The following is a 20,272-nucleotide window of genomic DNA, read 5'->3' on the forward strand; positions in this document are numbered from 1 at the left end:
CTTACTCAAGAAATGTCACAATCAGTTTGAAAACTGAAAACATTTTTATATATGACACACGCACACACACACAACCAAAAATGTATACACACACACACACACACACACACACACACACACACACACACACATATATATATATATATATATATATATATATATATATATATATATATATGTGTGTGTGTGTGTGTGTGTGTGTGTGTGTGTGTGTGTGTGTGTGTGTGTGTGTGTGTAAATTTTTGGTTTAAGTTTTTTTTTTGAAGTTTTGGTTTGTATCTACGCATCTATGTGCATATTAAGTAAGGCACAGGGAACCACAGCAGTTTTAATTGACCACCAACTCACTACATACAAAACATGACCTCATAATTATGTCCATAAATGGAGTGTTTTATGAACGTATTTCCCTTTAATTTCATTAAACCATACCAAGAATGGCAATGCAAGTTTCGAAACAAAAATGAAAATTATGGACTGCTCTTTGTGTATCTTGTGACTATAAATATATGACAAACATTGTAGTTATATTATGAGAGAGAGAGAGATCGCGATCGCATCAAGTTACTCCAGCGCAGAGTGCACATGGTTGCTGGGGTAAAACATCTGGTGTCTTTCATCAGCGCAGGCATCTACAGGTAATACCACAGTGATCTTACTGCTGAAGTGGCACAAGGGCGGTAGATGCACTGTATCGTGAGGGACACTTCACTGATGTCTCCTCCACCGGCAGCCTCTTCCCTGACTCTCTTGAGAGGTTAGTGGATAAAACATTAGATGATCTTCAGGCAACTACAGAGTATCGCACAAACGATCCATCTGCTTTTTTATAGTTCTCTCTGTCTTCATCTGAGCCTGTTCCTGAAGCATAACTGTGTGTAATCTACTCGTTCTGAAGCTTCTAAACTATGTCCCGTATCATCTTCAAGACTGAGTTCAAAATTGTTACCTTCCCACTTACAGATGTTGTAAACATGTTGTGTGTATGTGTGTGTGTGTGTGTGTGTGTGTGTGTGTGTGTGTGTGTGTGTGTGTGTGTGGCGCCTCTGGTAAGTCACATGGTCCATGTTTGTGTGTGTGAAAGAGAGAATGAGACAGAGCTGGGAGAGAGAGAGAGAGAGAGAGAGAGAGAGAGAGAGAGAGAGAGAGAGAAAGAATGTGTGTGTGAGAACAAGCGAGCAAGTATGTGTGAGTGAAAGAGTTTGGGGGGTATTCAGACACTAGATGGCGATAGTGCTCCTTTTACGTCTATAGTTGTGTAGTACAACATACTAACATCTGATAGCATTTAAAATCATAAATTGGTGAAATGTTTCATTTTGTTACATTGTTTCAGGTTATAAAGTTAATACATTATACACGTAATAGGCTACATGACCTTTTCAAATCTTTCTCTGTTTGTTTTCCATTTAAAAGAATGTTTCTAAATGCAGTGATAGTGATAGGCTGCCATCTTGAGGTTAAAAACAATTACACACGCTCTCTCTCTCTCTCTCTCTGTCTGTCTGTCTCTCTCTCTCTCTTACACACACACACACACACACACACACACACACACACACAGAAGCGTGTTGCACTGCCATCTTGAGGTGAACCTATGAACTACTACAACTGTACAGGTACACGTGAGCGTTGGACTGGCTGTCCAAGTCCTTATAGTGTGGCGTAAAGTTGCTCCCGCGCGCTTTGTGCACAGGTCCCCCACCCTGCCCAGTACAGGGTCCGAGCAACCAGGCTTGTCCAGTCCCAGAGCGATGGGCTGCCAAACAGAGCAGGCGAACCCATTACATTAGTACACTGGAAAAGCCCCTATTATATTAAGATACACTCCTAGAAAGGCGCTACCTAGCTATGTCCAAGGCACTCTTTCATCTTTAATTGTCTTAATATAATGGGATTATCCTGGTCTGTCCTGTTTTGTACAGTTTGTTTATTTGTTAAAAAACACTGGTTTATGTAGAACTGGGGCTATATATAATGCCGAGTTCACACTACGCGACTTGTTCCATGATTGTTACACTTTGGAAACTCCAGATCGGAGGACATATTCACGGAAGGGGTCAGACGGAGGAGCTCTTATGTACAGACAGATACACCAATAATGATCATGATAACATGATAAATATGCTAAAAATGTAACGATATGAGAAAAAAAAGTAATGATACTGAAAAAAAAAATCATCAATCCCTCTTGTATGGTATCCCGTCATTCTCCGTGTCATTTCTCGCTGTTTCAGTTTGTTATGGAAAGCCAAAGTAATCAAAAAGTGCCTCAAAATAAATCAGTTTTAATTGTAAAACGGTAAGAAATGCAGTGTTTTGGACATTCCCATGCCGCAAAATACGGCATTATTGTTCACTATGCCATAAATACGTCGCATTTTACGGCATTTATATGTCAGTATAAAACTCTAAAAAACGCTGTTAGTCCCTAACACTAACCCGACCGAGAACACACACATGAACAGCGCATAAACTGGGAGACAAACAGAAAAAAACAAATGAGGACACACCAACCAACAATCTTCCAAAAAAAATAATAAATCCAAAACATTTTTTTTGTAACTCGGAAAAAGAACAGACAAGCTAAATGGACTAGAATGAATGAGGAAAGGACATTTTATATAGATTCTCTCCACAAAAATATCACAGGGTCTGTACCAATAATTTAATTTTAGATGATCATTGTCATATAGATAATTGCAATTAATAATTTTTCCTTAAAAAAAAAAAAAATTTCCTTTTAAAGAACAAGGCAATTGCTTATTAGCAATTTTCTAAGCTGGAAATACTCAGTACCTCCCATCTGAAGACAGACACTATTTAAATAAATAACCAAATAAACTCAGACCTTTTGTGACCCGGCAGTTCTAGACACTTTGAGAGACCAGGGTATCCTGTCTGCCCAGTGGTAGACCTGGAGCAGGAACACAAGTGTACAAAACGGCTATTCATATTGGCTGTTTGGCATCCCTCTCCAGTTTGTTGTGATAGCCCCTTCCCCTTTCATTCGGTTTTAACCAATAAGAAAAGTCTGAAGTCAGCAGTTGCTATAACGACACTGCCAAACCGTACCTCCGATAGTGTTAGCCAGCCATCAAGTTTGACACAAATGTGCATTTGTTCCTACACGATAACAAACTTGCTTTCAGTCTAGCACTAGAAACAACTCATGACTGGCCAACTACAGCTACCTTTGAGTGAGCTTTGTTTTGCAGCCAGTGCTCGGTTAGCTAGTTGTCTCTGGTTCGTGTTTTATCAGTTTAATGGGCTTGGTAATTAAATGTTTTAAGATGCCCCTTTCTTCATTAATGTTGATTGAAATACATTGGGTCCTGGATTTTTGAGTGCAGTCATTCTGTGTCCGTCTACAATGCAAAATGAAGTTCCTCCTCACCATCTTCCAGCTGTAGGAAATGTTGCTAGCTAAATAGCCAATTGTCTATTTAAAGTACTTGCCCATTTAAATTGCCCATTTAAAGTATGATGTCAGAAGTACCTAAACATAGTCACTATTGTTGGATCTAATAAACCTCTAGCTAGTTAGCTAACCTAGCTAGCTAATAAGTCTATGAATTAATAAATAAATTATTGAGCAAATGAACACCCAAAAATAAACAAAATTGAGCACTGGTTTATCAGAAGATTAAGATCTGTAGTGAACAGGTCTGGTCTGACCTTGTTCTTGAGTGATTGGGTGAAGAAAGTTCAAGTCTATTGGCTGTCAAAATCAGAAGAAGGAGCTCATTATCTTACTATAAACCATTAGCAGGAGCTCATTATCTTACTATAAACCATTAGCAGGAGCTCATTATCTTACTATAAACCATTAGCAGGAGCTCATTATCTTACTATAAACCATTAGCAGGAGCTCATTATCTTACTATAAACCATTAGCAGGAGCTCATTATCTTACTATAAACCATTAGCAGGAGCTCATTATCTTACTACAAAGCGACGCTTTCAACGTCATTGGAGGGACACTAAAGCGGCGTAAAAAACGCCATTTTAGAGCACATAAAGCTGCATTTTTTTTTACAGCATTTTAATTTGACATATAAAATCCATAAATTACAGCATTTTTGATGGTTTTTGCAGAATACTTTATGACATAGTGAACAATAATGAGATATTTTGTGGCATAAAACCGATCAAAACCCCACTTTTTTGCCGATTCACAAATAAAATGCGTTTAGTTTAAGGACAATTTTGAGAACTTTGGCTTCCCGTAGTTTGGAGACCAAATACACTCGTCTGACTGTGAAACATCTTGTATTGCGTTTTCCCCGGTCGCCGATAAGTCAGGTAGCGTGGAAAGCACAACAACTACTTCAAGGTACCCGACTAAAAGACAGCTAGTCGTATAGTGTGAATAGTTCTATATCGTCCTACTGTATCAGCATTCACTCATAACATGGTATATGGGATTCAACGCAAGTTAACTGAATGCACTCCATGTATATCTGCACATATTTAACACATAATGCATGTAAATGAACTTTGATCGTTTAAGTTTTTATATGTTTTTTTGGGGGGGGGGGGTGTAAAAATGAAGGTGTTTTCTGTGGCTTTACTAAAGTCTGAAACCTGAGGTAACGTGAGAAAACAGGCACGCATGCGCACACATGCACACACACACACCTGAGAGCTTTTGTTGGTGTGGCTGTTGGCCACTGGCCTGAGAAACGGATTACATTTTCTCTACAGTCCCAAATGAAACAGAAGATCAAAAACATTCCATGCGTGACACACTACTGAAGGAATTCTCTCTCTCTCTCTCTCTCTCTCTCTCTCTCTCTCTCTCTCTCTCACACACACACACATTACCACAGGTCATTATTACAGTACCACAAACAGAATTAAACACATTAAAACATGGAAAACAATTATAATTAAAATATATAATGATTATTGATGTCGGTTTTATGTTCTCAGTAAGATGAATGAGAATCTAAGCGGTGCAGGAGAATGCAAGCATAACAGACATGACATCACAAAGACATGACAAGCACGACCAAAGATGACTTACAGACTCAGCGGTCAACGCCCACAGACAGCCTACATGGCCTTCCTATCCAGAGTGACAATATCGTACTGTGTACATTTAAAGAATAATAAGTCCAAGATTGGAGACCAATCAAGGGTGTCTGATGTGCTGAGGGATTGATTGTATGTTTTTTGAAGAGGTGGGTGTTTAAAGACAGGGAGAATTTGGGACCAACAGCTAAATTACAGATAAACCTTCCAAACAGAGTCTATTAGAGTTAAATACAAAGATTTGCAATGTTATTGTTTAAACCTTCCAATTAATTGTGATATCAAGTATTTCCTGGACAAAACTGATGGTTTATATTGTGCCTCATGACAGCAGAGATGCGCCGTGTTTCTCAACACATTTCTGACCTGGTAGTCACGGACCGCTCCTCCCCCATAAGTCACGTGGTACGGCCCACCGTTTGCAGGGGGATCCACAAATGTACTGTGTCTCTGTTTGTAACCACGCCCCCCGGGATGGCACACACATGTAGAGGGGTCAATGCTAATGTCTTGTGTGTCTATTTAAAGCCCTGCCCCCGTGTGCTCCCTTGGTTGGTCATTGTCGCTACCTGTGTCTCTTTGTGAGTCGTTAATGTAAACAGTAGCTGTAGCACGTAACGTCTGTGTTAGTTCCCAACGTGTTGTAGTTAAGGGAATATCGTTAGTGTTGAATGTTTAATAATGTTCACCCGTGTAGTTGTGTGAGTGCCACTTGTGTTGTTTAATGTTAAGAAATGTCTTACATGAACGAGGAAGTCTGTGCGTCCTGCCCCGCCCTGCGGCACTCAGCGTTGAGTCCCAGACCACAGAAAAACCCTCCCACCTGTGAGAACCGATGAACCACTGACACCAAGCCAAGCCGTGAGGCCAAAAGAAGGAAACGGGATTGGACACGGAGGATTTTCCTTTATTGTGCAGGAATCACACGACGGATGAGCCTCTGCTGATTAGGAAGGCAGCACAGGGGAACACCAGAGACATCCACAATCAGGCCAGAAATCACCTGAAGAGAATTCCTCCAAACATCCAGCACAGGTGCACAGACGTGTGTAAACTTCCACGTGACAGTGGGGCAGAGGTACAAGTGTGATAATTCAGCAGTGCCCCTTAGAAACCGACCACAGGGTGCAGTCCGAGCAGGACAGAACACACCTGACTGCCAGAGTCTCACAACAACACTTCTCCTCAGTCTGAATGAACATAGACTATCTTCTAAATGCATGAGGTATAGCACAAACACACAATCCTATTTTTGCCTCTTTCCTTTTTTTGGAATAGCTTGGATTTCACATGATGTAAAAAAAAAATCACATAAAATACATGGGAAAATAACTGTCAACAACACCATAACTTTCTATGAGAAAATGCCTCCTACTACATGGCAGTATGCTGACACTGTAGTCATGACATTCATAAAATAGCAGCAAACACTTTGAAAAAAAGGAACAAAAAAGCTTTTTTTTTTCCACATAAAAGTCTTGGCTGGGAAAACCTCCATAGCAGCTTCATGTTAAAGAGAGTTCAAACTGACTGATCAGATCCCTCAGCCTCCACCTGCTGCGGCACACGACTCTCCACCTCTGACCCACCGGTCAAACCTGGGAGGTCACGGCAGACTATCTGCATGTCTTCTGCTGATGCTGTGATCATTGGCTGGGGCAGGGTTTGTTTTTTGTTATTGTTGTTGTTTTAACCAATCAAGCGCCCTCTTTGATTTTCTTCTATAGCAAAACATGGACCGAATGCGTCAGCAAATCAGGTCAAATTCAAGATTGTGCAAAATCGTTTACATTTTACAACTGAGGACAATAACAATTTAATCCTGATTTTCCAAAGCACACCCATTTAAAAAAATACATTTTTAATTATACAAAGTCTAACTATTCCATTATAAAATATTAGCTCCTACTGTCCAAACCAGCTGAGTAATTGATTCTTTAATCCAACACTACAGATGACGAGATTGTTAGTAAAAGGTTTAAATAATAGTTCAAACTAAGCTTTTTATCATTCCTCACACTGGCCTTGAGAAGATCATATTTTGCAATAAATAGCCTTTGAGCCCTAATAGATCTCTTATATTCTACTGTGGCAAATGTTTAAGATGATTCGAACAACAGAAAAAAGTCACAAAATGAAAGAAAAGTACATCATAAAATCTTCAGCGCATGATGACCATGTCATTGAAAATAAAGGGAACTAAAAAGCTACAAACCTTGAAACACTGAACAAGTGAAAGGATCCGCGCTGCGAGCGCTCGTCTGGCAACACTCTCAAACCAGTCCAGTTTCTTCCGTGAACATTTTCTACTGAGTTTTCCTCTGAAAGTGCTTTACGATGGAATGATTACAGAACCAAGAACGGAGGAAACGAATCCGCACACGCTTTACACGTCCGTGGGGAGGACAGCTGAGAGGACTCTCAGCGCCCTCCACAGCAAGCGCGCGTCAGACTCGGCTAAGAAATGTTCCTGACGGGCGCTAAAAGGTTCAGTACTCCAGAGAGACGCAGCATTAGTCAGCAGACAGATATCCGCTTCTACCCTAATGGATATTTTTTAAAATGTAGACAAAATAAAACTATTTTAAAGTGTCTAAAGGCCAATAAGCACATATTACAGCAAACCTGGGAAATGAGACGTTATATGGGAGTTTATACGTGTAGGGGGCAGAAATCTGGCTGTCTGTGAATCCAAGCCACACACTTCTCTACCTTAAAGAGACCTAAAAGAGCAAACACAGAGCACAGTGAATACATGAAACCAGTTCTGTTGCTCTCTGTATGACTAGCGGTGAGTCTTTTGAAGGGGGATGGGGGTAACTGGTTTTGATGGTGACACCCCCCGGAGGTCTTGAGTCAGAGAGAGGCAGGAGAGGGAACAAGCCAGGACAGCACTGGTCTCTTACTCAGCCCCGCCCACCATGCGGCCGGAACAGGTGTGCAGTCCTCGTGTAGCTCCGCCCACCTCTTCTAATCATGTGCTGGAGAAGGAAGAGAAGTCACTCAGATGTTCACGTCTCTCACGTCAGTCGGGGTAGAGGACAGGTCCACCTCCTTCTCCAGACCCTTGGTCTCCGTGGATACAGTCTGGTGAGCCTGTCGCAGGCTGGCCTCCAACAGGGCCTCAATCTGGTCCTGGCAGGCTCTTAAACAGTCCTACAGGGGGCGACAGAGAGCCATTCGTTGAAACTCCCTTCAGGTAGATGGGATTCTCAACACCACACCGGCCAAATGCCTTCCAATAGCATAAACGAGCTTCAAAAGGGCCTTTCATCAGTACCGCCAAGCTACACTACAATATTATTTCACTATTTAGACTTTCATGGGACTTTCAACAGGACAGTTGGGGTAAAAAAAAATAGGGCTCGATTTCCAGACATGGGCTAAATCTACATTTTCATTTACAGCAATTGGCAGAAGTTTTTATTCAGAGCGACTGACACATTTCAGTATGGCATTACATTATGCTACCTTTAGAACCTAAATCTAGTCTTGAACTAAACTGCAGTGCTGAGGGTGAAGTCTAGACTGTGGCCAGATCTGTTTCTGGGAACCTGGGCCAGACTGAGCCCGACCCAGCTGAGACTGCAGCCCTCTGGCCAGGCTGTGCAGGATAAGGCCCCAGTGCCGCAACTCTCATTACCAGCCGAAGCCGAGGGAAACCTGAACCACAGCACAGAGCTCACGGCGAATTCCTCCACGGAGATGAAGCGGCTCGGGATTCCCACACTTCTGCGCGTGGGTCTTAAGAGTCCAGACAATCTGAGCTACAGCCATTGGCCAGCGTGTTAATGCATAGGAAAACACGTCACCCAGAAAGCCTGTCATTAGCTAGCAGCAGGTCCAAGCACTACTCAGCTAGGATCAGCCATAAGAATGTTATAAGCAGGTTATAAGCTGGTTCTCGAGGTCTCCACCAGCATTATCCTCTGTTGACTATGACTCACAGCACTGCTCAAACTGCTCTGCCGTGATCCAGCTAGGATCAGCCATAAGAATGTTATAAGCAGGTTATAAGCTGGTTCTCGAGGTCTCCACCAGCGTTCTCCTCTGTGGCAGCCCTGCACCATCTCTCTGCCCTGCCCCCGCCCCCGCTGGCCTGCTTACCGGGTCACTGTGGATGACTTTGGCCAGGTAGTCCGTAATGGTGTGCGGGGAGACCCTGCCGTCCAGAGCCTTCATGTGCAGACCCTGCATGGCCGCAGCCACACAACTGCTAGCGATCATGGAGGGAGGGTGAGCGATGAACTTCACATCTGAGGCAGAAAGAGAGATCACAGTCTCACTTATGTCTCACTAGTGTCTCGCTAATTCTCACAAATTATCCCATGATCGTTATCTTACAAAGAGCCTGAAATTAAGAAGAGTAGGAGGCTTTAAGCGTATCGCAAAAGAGTAGAAAGATGTGTGTCTCACACACACACACACGCACACACACACATACATACATATTATAACCATAAAGCTACAGTCAGTAGAGGGAGCTACCGGGTGAATTATGGAGGAACTCCGCTACTCCCTCGTCCTCTCTTACATTAATTACAGCCAAAACCCTCCAGTGGAGCTCTTACTGAAGGCCCATAGGACATAGTAAACCTACCCGCCATACCAGACATCCTGACACCCTGACACACACACACACAAACACACACACACACACACACACACAAACACATGTTTTAAACTCCTCAGTGCATCAGAAGTGAGTGTCTGTGAGGGGGGGGACACATGTCCTAGGATTAACATGGATTAACATGACATTCACATTCTGTAAGTCTAGAAAGACTCATTCACCACTGCTTGTGATTCACACTGGTGCAGACCCAGATCTCAATCACTTTAACCCCTCCAGGTCTGCAAAACCATGCAGCCCATCCAGGGGAGAAGCACAGGAGACATGATGGTAACCTCTGAAATCACTCTGAGCAAAACTCCAGCTGCTCACAGCACCCAAGCATCCATTTTGCTGGCCTACAAAAGGGGATTATGGGGCTGGTGGTCAGTGCATCACTGTGGAAGCAGTAGGTACACAAGCACACACTGAATACTTTATAAAGCTTTATAAACACTGGACAACTGCAATGAGCCATTTCTGCTCAATGCATATATACACTCCACAAAGTTACAAGGAACAGATCCAAATCTAAAAAAAACCACACACACACACACACACACACACACAAGTTCCTACAAACACTGCAAATGAAAACAAATGCTTTATCATTCAGTAAACAAATGTCACAAATGTTTTATTCACTGATTCAGAGATGACAAACGACACCCCTCTGGATAGAGACCACCGACCCAGCCAATGAACTCCACAGGGCAAACGGCGGAAGTGCGTGTACCTGTTGCACAGAGAGCGACGAAGGTTTGCGCGTGCTTGCGCAGGGTGTGCTTGGCATCCTCGTGAACGGGTAGTTTGAATAGGAAGTATTCGATGAAGTCGTGCGGCGTGACAGACGCCAGGTCCCATTTCAGCTTGTTCAGAACGAGCAGCTCCATGCTCTACAACGGAGAAACAGACGTTACCGTTCCTGTCCGCTAGAGGGCGATCGCGTCCCGCCGGGCCACAGTTTAACGCCTCCTTAATACTACTGCGACCTTATTAAGTTATACAGTTGAATGTGGTTCTAATAAAGATAATAATAATACATAAAAACATCTTTTCAGCAGAAAAACAATCATCAAAAAGATTAGGCTGTATGGTACATCCATGCAGCAGGGCTAAACTTTTGTTACCAGCAGTTCGTCCGGTCGGACGGAATTATCCGTGTATATGCACAACTTCTCAGCGCTTAGCGGAACTGTCTCCTTCATTTTGGACGCCAAAAACATACACGCAGCTCCCAATAGCTGTAATCGAGTCTTCTTCATCCGTTCAATTGATAAAAATCTGTCCAAGTAATTGATTGCCAAGGGAAAGACGTCTTCTTCGCATTTCTGCTCCTCGCAAACCTGTCGTGACAAGGACATTTGGATCAAACAACCAGGCTAAAGGAGACGTGAAAACAGTGTGGATAAGTTACACACAGCGTTTATAACCACACTCATATAGGCTACACACTGCGTTTATAACCACACTCATATAGGCTACACACTGCGTTTATAACCACACTCATATAGGCTACACACTGCGTTTATAACCACACTCATATTGGCTACACACTGCGTTTATAACCACACTCATATAGGCTACACACAGCGTTTATAACCACACTCATATAGGCTACACACTGCGTTTATAACCACACTCATATAGGCTACACACTGCGTTTATAACCACACTCATATAGGCTACACACAGCGTTTATAACCACACTCATATAGGCTACACATTGCGTTTATAACCACACTCATATAGGCTACACACAGCGTTTATAACCACACTCATATAGGCTACACACTGCGTTTATAACCACACTCATATAGGCTACACACTGCGTTTATAACCACACTCATATAGGCTACACACAGCGTTTATAACCACACTCATATAGGCTACACATTGCGTTTATAACCACACTCATATAGGCTACACACAGCGTTTATAACCACACTCATATAGGCTACACACAGCGTTTATAACCACACTCATATAGGCTACACACAGCGTTTATAACCACACTCATCAAGCCTCTCAGGTCTGTCCTACACAAAGGTAACGACAATCACATGGTAGGAAGACTGTGAAGACATCGTCATGCTTAAAAAAAATATTTAAAATTAGTCAGGAACCGCGGCGATGTAACACTTTTTATGATAATTTTGCAAACGCATTCTACATCAAAATGCTAATCACAATTCCTGTCTGTAAGAATGAAAAAATAACCAAAGTAACTAAATAAACGGACATACACGACACGCGCACTCTCGCGCACAGCCCGTTTTCTTTCCTCTTCATCGTTTGCAGCTTTGCACGCATAATGCAGAGCTTTAATTCTCTAAAGCGTTGTTAAATGTTAATAGCTTACGTCTTATAGGTACATTTATGTGTCGTATTTATTAAAGTACTGTATTTGTGTGGATCGCCGCGTCCAGGACAGCGTCACATAATAAAGACATTTCCATGGTCACATTATCAGTTCTATGGTTTGTCCCTTTAAAACTTCCTTCGGGAGTTTATGATGCTTTTTCCAGCAAATTAGCTGCTTTCTAAGCAAGCTAAGATGGCGCACTGGCACACGACAGACTGCAGACGTGTACGTGGATGTCAATGTTCTGCAATAATTTTATTGTGTCTTCTGAACACTTTAAACACGCACATGGCACGCAGACGACCTAAACAGCAGCGCGGTTCAGCTCGGGGCAGCGTTCAGCGCAGGTTGGCACGTTGCAGTGACTCACCACAAACCTCACCGCTGTCCTACCTAACCATTAACAATACGCGCCGTTTGATGCATTATGCGCCAAACATTGAAAAAAAGAAACCGTACGCCGGCGTCTTGGGTCGCGAGAGCTGTCAAGAGACCATAAACTCCCGCAGAAGTACACGAACCTCGAGGAGCCAGGTGGCCACGACTCTTCTCATATACGGCGCGACCTCGTTTTGCACGCATTTGAAGTAGTTGGTGGAAGGCAGGTAGTTGTCCTCCGTGCTCAGCAGCGTCTGCAGCGCCCTGTCGCTCAGCAGGTGCGGGTCCTGGTAGGCTCTCTTGCACTGCGGCTGGTCCTCCATCCTGCGTCGGGCTGTGGGCTGCTGCGAGTCCCGCGGATGCTGGCTGGTACTGTCGGCCCCGCTCGAGCTCGCGCCCCTCAATAAGGCCCCGGGACTGTGACGTTCCTGTTGTTAAGAGATCAAAGGCGTGGGCGAGCACGAGGGAGACAGGGGCCCAAGCAGGGAGGGCAAAGTTTTTTCTTTTTTTTTTTTTCTTCTCTTTAATAAAGAGCTCGCCATTCCGCACGAGAGCAGTCCTTCCCACAGCAGCTAGGTCGGAACTAGGCGGGCTTAACCGCGTGGGCAGAGGGTCCTATAGGTGAATGCTGCACGAGGGGACGTATCTTAGAGTTCCTTCAATGAGAACAACCAAAACCTTCCGGAAGGAGGTTGCGTACATTTCTGTTAGCAATGATGGTTTCTCTCCACAAACTTACACTATTTATAGCATGTGTGAATTCTAAAACAATACAACGTGGAGAGCAGTCTTGCAAATCTTCTTGAAACGGATACATAATTATTAGGAAAAGTAATATTCTGCAGTTATGCTAGCCTACAGCAGGGAGGAGGGCCATGCAGACCCACACCAGGAGGGTTATTCCTGCAGAACTAGGAGCTGCCAGTTTTGTAGGCTGGGAAGCAAAATCCATTTCATTAGGGAGTTCTGGAGAGTGCGCCGCTCCACAACCTCACGCCTGGATCTATACAGTCACACGAAGCCTGTGTGTTACACTCACACGAAGCCTGTGTGTTACAGTCACATAAAGCCTTTCTTACACTCACATGAAGCCATGTTCTATACTGGAGAGTCAAAGGTAAAATCTGTGCATCTCAGCTGAAATATGAGCATCAGTTTATTGCAGTGTGTCCTTTAACAGAGATCAGGGGTTAGTGTTGCATGGGGGGGGGGGGGGGGAGGGGTTAATCCCACGTGCACCCTTATAGACAGAAAAAAGCAGTCATCAGTACTTCCTGGTTCACTCACTCCAACATGAATGAGCAACAGCGGAGGTATGTGTGTTTGTGTGCTAAGACTGGCCCAACCCTGTGGATCAGAGAGAGGGGAGAGATAGAGAGAGAGAGAGAGAGAGAGAGAGAGAGAGGTGTGGGAACAGTCTTTCTCATGATTCTTTTGAACACTCGTATTGAGCCACACACGTGGGGTGAAGGCATTCAGGAGGGCGTTATAACCAGAGCTCTCACACTGGCCAACCTAGCCATGCCGAGCCACAACTGGTGCTACTGTGATTTCACAGCTATAATAATGTTTGTAATGTCTCTGTGTACGGCGATGCACTCACCTGACAGCTAGGGTGCTAAATAGCTCCCTCATGCGTGTTCGGCACCCTGTGGCACATCTGCCCTCTAAGTGTTTGTTTCATCTGTGTTTGTAGCATTTTGACAACTTTCAGGTTAGGGCTGTTAAAACAACATTTTTGAATCAAGTTACTCAGACAAACTTCAGTCAGTGATCTGTTCAACTGGGTCTTGTAGGTTTGTCATTTATTTGTCATTTAATGTGACGTCTTATTCTTATGTCAGCATCATCACGTTAACTTTTGGTTTTGTTGTTTTTTGATGCCACAGGGTGTGTTTGCATTCACGCGTGTCAGCTTGCTACATTAAAAGACATTTATTACACAGCGTCCCTGTTATATTTTAGTTAAAGCAGGAATTCTCATCTCCAGTTCTGGAGTTCCAGTCCTACACACCCGATTACCACACAAAGGGCCTGATCAATGGCAGATGATGGGCTGGATTGGGCTGGATTGGGATGGATTAGGCAAGGTTGTCCTGGACCGAGCTGGATTGGGCTGGATCAGGTGTTTTGGGCCAGGGATGCCCTGAAACTCTAGCACAGTGACTCCTCAGGACTGGAGGTGAACGCCCTCTGTGTTGGAGGATACCAGTAGTTTGTCAGGGGGCTTCATGGTAGCAGCTTTTTAAGTGTTTGACCTGGTTGTGTTCAGAGGCTCCTACTGTCCCTCCTGGCAACCCCTGACCCCGGACATGAAATAAATTCCATCCCTAAGCACAGTCTGAACCTTGGTAACCTTATAAATCAAGCACATAATGGAAACTCAATTACACAGGGCACGGTAAAGCCCCATGTAACAGAAATCAAAGATAAATGTCTGTTTCTCTCTTTGTCTTTTGACCACAGTGGTGTGACCCCTTGGGTTGTAAATCAACAATTACTCAAAGTGATTCCAGGCCAAGAGGTCTGATTCAAAGCAAAAATGTGAGTTGTTCTCACAGCTCATGTGTCACCGGATACAAATGAAAAGTGATATTTCTGAAGAACAGGATTAATATAGCTAATGAAAGCACACATGCTCCTGTTCTCTTTGCAGAGGGGATGCTGGAATGGGTTTGTGTACATGCTGTGCTCCACCTTTACACAATACTTGATTTTAAACCAATCAAAATGGCAGGCATAACCCTTTCTCTAGTACAAGGACAAATATTGCTATAGGTGTTTATGTTTGATGTGTGTTCGGGGTTAACCAGTGAGCTGTTACACCTTCAACACTCATTGAGTCCTGTTCATTCCTGCCTGTGTGGAATCTCACATTCCCAGTGTGTTTCTCCAACTCCGCCTCTCTCCTCTCTCCGCATTCCGCATCTCCTGTGATTGACCCGGAGTCTGTATTATTCCAGAGCATTACAATCTACCAGTCGAGCGCCAAGAACGCAATCCCGCCACATGCTGTTGGCAGCGCTAAGCAGCCGGGGGAGGTTTCCCACAGTCACTCACGCGACGCTTCCCATCCGAAGTGCGGCGGCGTTTAATCCCCCCAACTGCCCCCCCCCCCCCTTCACAGGCAGGCTCGGCAGAAACACGGGGTGCGGGATCGGCAGGCTGGGGCCCGGTGACTGCAAGATCTGGGGGGAGGGGTGTGGGAGAAAACACCACAGTGGAATCTGCTGTAGTGAAAGACAGGATCTTCACTTTTAGACAGAACTTTGGCAGATTCTTCGCCACCTAAGTCATTTTCTGCCAGCGGCACAATGCAGAAACTTTATGATATAATTAGCATTTTAGTTTGACAGGAGCAACTCAGAGGTGTTTAAGCGTAAAAGAAAAATAAAACAACCCAGAAGTTCACATATAGTGATGTGTGTATGCGTGACTTCTCTCAGCTCTGGTAAGACCAGCAGTATGCTACAAACCTACCAGGAAATGCACACTGTTAAAGGCACCACAGAAAAGTGCAGGGTTGAAAAGATGCAAGTGATTTTGTTTGAGTATGTGTGCGTATGATTCTGTGTGGACATTACGCAGACAAGACAGTCACACAAAGGCAAGCGTCTCCTCTTAGCTGAGGGGTTCTGGGAGAACGACCGTCCACTTCTCTGAAGTGCAAAACACGGGTGACATTATCTGAAAGCCTCCAAAAAGAGAAGAGAAGAAAACCTGAAAAGGTTCCCCACTGACACAAACTATTCTGCACTTGGGGCAGAGGTGCCCTGGATCCTGAAACGGTGGCAATTGTCCCGTGATCTGCGGAAGAGAAGGGAGGGCGTCTGAGGTCGTGGGGGATGGCTTGGGGTTTGAGGCTCGGCCTGGGAACGAGGCAAGGCCAGGGGTGTAAATGAGGGGAGAAGCCCTAGACAACAGCTACCTCACCCTGACCAGCATGCGGACCAGGAGGAACAGGAGCTCCCTCCTAGAGAGGAAGTTCATTCGTGTGCCTTCGTCTGATGGGGTGCTGAAACAGGCCCACAGGACAAGGACCTGGAGACCAGCAGACTGACTGGATAAGATTGAGCACCTTAACGTGTGAGGGATGCAGGCCTGGCCCTGTGTGGTCAGTGAGCCTGCTGGAGCCCAATGGTGCGCAGCAGATGTGAAATTAAAACACTGAAAGCAAATGAAGACAGAATGCTGCGCACATCCATCTCGCAGAGAGAGCAGAGTCTGAACGAGAACACCAACATCAAACATCAACATCAAAGTGTCACACTGGGTTTCCTGTAGTTACTACCACACTTGGTCTTATGCTAATGGTCCTAATATTCATCACATTTTAATATTTATATTTATCATGAATATTTCTAATATTTTGCTATTTATGTTTATCATGATATTTATGGTGAATATTTAGATATGGGGGGAGATCAGCTTCGATCTACAAGCTCTTCTCTCCCTGAAAGTCTGAGAGAAAACGTCTGTCTGTTAGCTGAGTTTTATGTGTTTTTAGTGTTATACTATTACGCTTTAATCTTTTAATGTTTCATTTAGCAAAAGCTTTTATGTTAAATGTATTTGTTGTGTTTTTCTTTCTTTTTTATTGAAAAGCTCTTGCTAGTTTGCAGACATGTGTGTGACTCAGGAGGTATGTGCCCCTCCGTAGCTTTGTGACAACTGTTGGGAAAATATCGTCTGTTTGAGGACTTGGGCTCTGTCCTCTCCTCTGTCAGTGATGGTCAGTGCCGGTCAGTGATGGTCAGTGCTGTCAGTGTTGGCCAATGTTAGTCAGTGTTAGTCAGTGCTGGTCAGTGATGGTCAGTGCTGTCAGTATTGGCCAGTGTTAGTCAGTGTTAGTCAGTGTTGGTCAGTGCTGGTCAGTGATGGTCAGTGCTGTCAGTGTTGGCCAATGTTAGTCAGTGTTAGTCAGTGTTGGTCAGTGTTGGTCAGTGCTCTAAGTGTTGGCCAGTGTTGGCCAGTGATGGTCAGTGCTGTCAGTGTTGGCCAGTGTTAGTCAGTGTTGGTCAGTGTTGTTCAGTGCTGTAAGTGTTGGCCAGTGTTAGTCAGTGATGGTCAGTGATGGTAAGTGTTGGTCAGTGCTGGTCAGTGCTGGTCAGTGTTAGGTAGTGTTGGTCAAGGCTAGTCAGTGATGGTCAATGTTAGTCAGTGCTGGTAAGTGCTGGTCATTATTAATCAGTGCTGTCAGTGTTACTCAAAGTTAGTCAGTGTTGGTCAGTGCTGTCAGTCAGTTAATGATATTGCCAGCAATGATTCCCCAAATGAGAGTTGAAAATATGTTTTCTGCCTACACGTACATGTGCACGCACACACACACACACACACACACACAGACACAGAGAGAGAGAGAGAGAGAGAGAGAGAGAGAGAGAGAGAGAGAGAGAGAGAGAGAGAGAGAGCTTCTCCCACATTCCTCCTGATCTCTGTGAACTTCATGTGAAGCTTTTGACTGAAGTTTTGGTGTTTTTTGAACAAAAGGTCTGGTAGCAAAGCACTAGCATTGTTCATATTCATAAGGATTTAAACAGGCTTAGCACAGCCCATTAGACAGAGAGAAAACCTCACACCTCACACTGGGAATCACACACCAGCAGAACTGGGAATCTCCCACCAGCAGAACTGGGAATCATCACCAGATCTCATTAAGTTCTGTCCATTAAGGAGTATTTTTTGCTTTGTCATAACCGTATTACAACTATGGCCATAAGTCCTTACAGTTGTAAACATACTGGTTTGTGTAAAAGTTGTGCAGAGGTGGACTGATACTATATTACCTATAATGACTTGTCATCGATCTCACAGGCCATCAGTCCCAGTAACCCAGGGTTTCCACGCTTTGGATAGTTCTGATGTTGACAGTTTGTGTTTTCATGCTGCAGCACAGCCCTCATGCCACACTGCGTTAAGGCTGCTACAGGCCAACGCCAGAGTGTGTGAGAGTGTGTGAGAGTGTGAGAGAGTGTGTGAGAGTGTGTGAGAGTGTGAGAGTGTGTGAGTGTGTGAGAGTGTGAGAGTGTGAGAGTGTGTGAGAGTGTGAGAGTGTGTGAGAGTGTGTGAGAGTGTGAGAGTGTGTGAGAGTGTGAGAGTGTGTGAGAGTGTGAGAGTATGAGAGCGTGAGAGCGTGAGAGTGCGTGAGAGTGCGTGAGAGTGTGTGAGAGTGTGAGAGCGTGTGAGAGCGTGTGAGAGCGTGAGAGTGAGTGTGAGAGTGTGAGAGTGTGTGAGAGTGTGAGAGTGTGTGAGAGTGTGAGAGTGTGTGAGAGTGTGTGAGTGTGTGAGAGTGTGTGAGAGTGTGAGAGTGTGTGAGAGTGTGTGAGAGCGTGTGAGAGTGTGTTATCTCCCACCATCTCCCAGCCCACATAACAAATGCCTTAATGCATCAAACCTGGTGCTTGCTCACTCACTGCTTTCCCACGCCTACGCGGCTAACTGCCCTTTAATGCAGGGGGCAGGGGGCAGGTGGGCAGGAGTCATGAGGCTTAAATGCCCCAGCAGTCGAGTGCTGGGACTTTTGCCCTGTGGGCTGCAGACATGCTGGGCGGGTTGTCATCGAGTGGGCGTGGTCACGAAGCTGTTGTCACTGGGTGGGCGTGGTCATGAGCAGGCTCCGCTCAGAATGACTGGCGGAGTCATTCATGAGATGGAGGTTTGTGGTTTATGACATACAGACACCAACAAACATACATACACATACATGTGCGCAGGCATACGCATGTACACGCAAGAGTTTAGTAGCAAGCTTAATTATGTATTATTCTTCTACTCATCATTTTCTCCGTTCAAGGTGTTCTCACAAAAAAACTGCACAGTCCAATGTGTGTGATTACATACAGATGGTCAAGGATGAGGCTGCTGTGTGGCATCTGATTTTCACAAACTGCTAGTCTCTCTCATTAGCTGCTATTCTCTCTCACAAACTGCTAGTCTCTCTCACTAACTGCTACAAATTGTCAGTGACATCACACTGCTGTGTTTCATGAAGAAAAGGACTTTTTGTCAGTATTAAATTTTAATATTCCATATGGTAATTTTGAGGCAGGCCTATTAACTTCCGCATTTCAGCGCTAAATTAACAATGTATGTCCAGATATGTTAATAAATTACATAGAGTAACATGGTAATTAAACAGTATTATTTTCTCATCAAGCATTAAGGTCTGATGCCTTGGTCAGTTAACTGAATGCACATTGGGACTAGGTTGCATGGCAGTGGTGACACTTCAGTCATCTCATTGGGCGAGGCCTGGTCAGCCGTTTAATTGGGCGAGGCCTGGTCAGCCGTTTAATTGGGCGAGGCCTGGACAATCATCTCACTGGGTGAGGCCTGGTCAATCATCTCACTGGGCGAGGCCTGGTCATTCATCTCATTGGGCGAGGACTGTTAACTCGTCTCATGGGGCAAGTTCACTTGTCTCATGGGGTGAGGCCTGATCAGTCGTCTCATTGGGTGAGGACTGTTCAATTATCTCATTGGGCAAGGCCTGGTCAGTCATCTCACTGGGCAAGGCCTGGTCAGTCATCTCATTGGGCGAGGACTGTTTGTGGCGTTTTAGGGATAATCTCATGCCCAGCTATTGGACACAGTCTTCTGAGCAAAGCCGATTTTCCGAATTCCTCACAGTGATCTGTGTGTTAGGATCCCAATGGGAAAATGGGTCGCAGGTGTGACTGAACTTGACATTGAACCTCAGTGGGAGTGTGTAAATCTAAGATGGACTGCTTTGGTGCGGAGAGTTGGGGGTCCATGCTTGGCCTTGCTGAGAGCACGGCTGTGGCCACTGGCCACACGTCAGTCAAGGCCCTTCTCAAGGCAGGAGGGAGGCTGGGAGAGAAATTTAAAGGCCTCCAGCCATTTGTCCTCCAAGAGCTTCT

The 20,272-nt window shown here is 44.6% G+C and overlaps 1 protein-coding gene across 1 annotated transcript; it reads right to left on the reverse strand.

Moving 5' to 3' along the window:
- Positions 1-5,923: 5,923 nt before the first annotated feature.
- On the reverse strand, positions 5,924-12,955 carry LOC113588422 (G1/S-specific cyclin-D1-like). The gene is made up of 5 exons (XM_027027591.3): positions 12,536-12,955; positions 10,780-10,995; positions 10,386-10,545; positions 9,145-9,293; positions 5,924-8,193 (listed from the first exon to the last, which is right to left on the reverse strand). Exons 1-5 carry the CDS (start codon positions 12,713-12,715, stop codon positions 8,041-8,043), a joined length of 858 nt encoding a protein of 285 aa, XP_026883392.1. The 5' UTR covers positions 12,716-12,955; the 3' UTR covers positions 5,924-8,040.
- Positions 12,956-20,272: the final 7,317 nt, after the last annotated feature.

This window comes from Electrophorus electricus, chromosome 16 (genome assembly GCF_041902795.1).
Source record: "Electrophorus electricus isolate QZ-2024a chromosome 16, ASM4190279v1, whole genome shotgun sequence".
NCBI classification, from domain to species: Eukaryota; Metazoa; Chordata; class Actinopteri; order Gymnotiformes; family Gymnotidae; genus Electrophorus; species Electrophorus electricus.

Bases quoted from the DNA above. Each gene is read 5' to 3' on its own strand.
- LOC113588422 (XM_027027591.3), bottom strand. From the start codon at position 12,715: ATGGAGGACCAGCCGCAGTGCAAGAGAGCCTACCAGGACCCGCACCTG. The intron at 10,996-12,535 runs GTTCGTGTACTT...TTGTCACGACAG, and splicing joins TGGCCACCTGGCTCCTCGAG to GTTTGCGAGGAGCAGAAATG. The intron at 10,546-10,779 runs GTAACAAAAGTT...TCTCCGTTGTAG, and splicing joins TCCGACCGGACGAACTGCTG to AGCATGGAGCTGCTCGTTCT.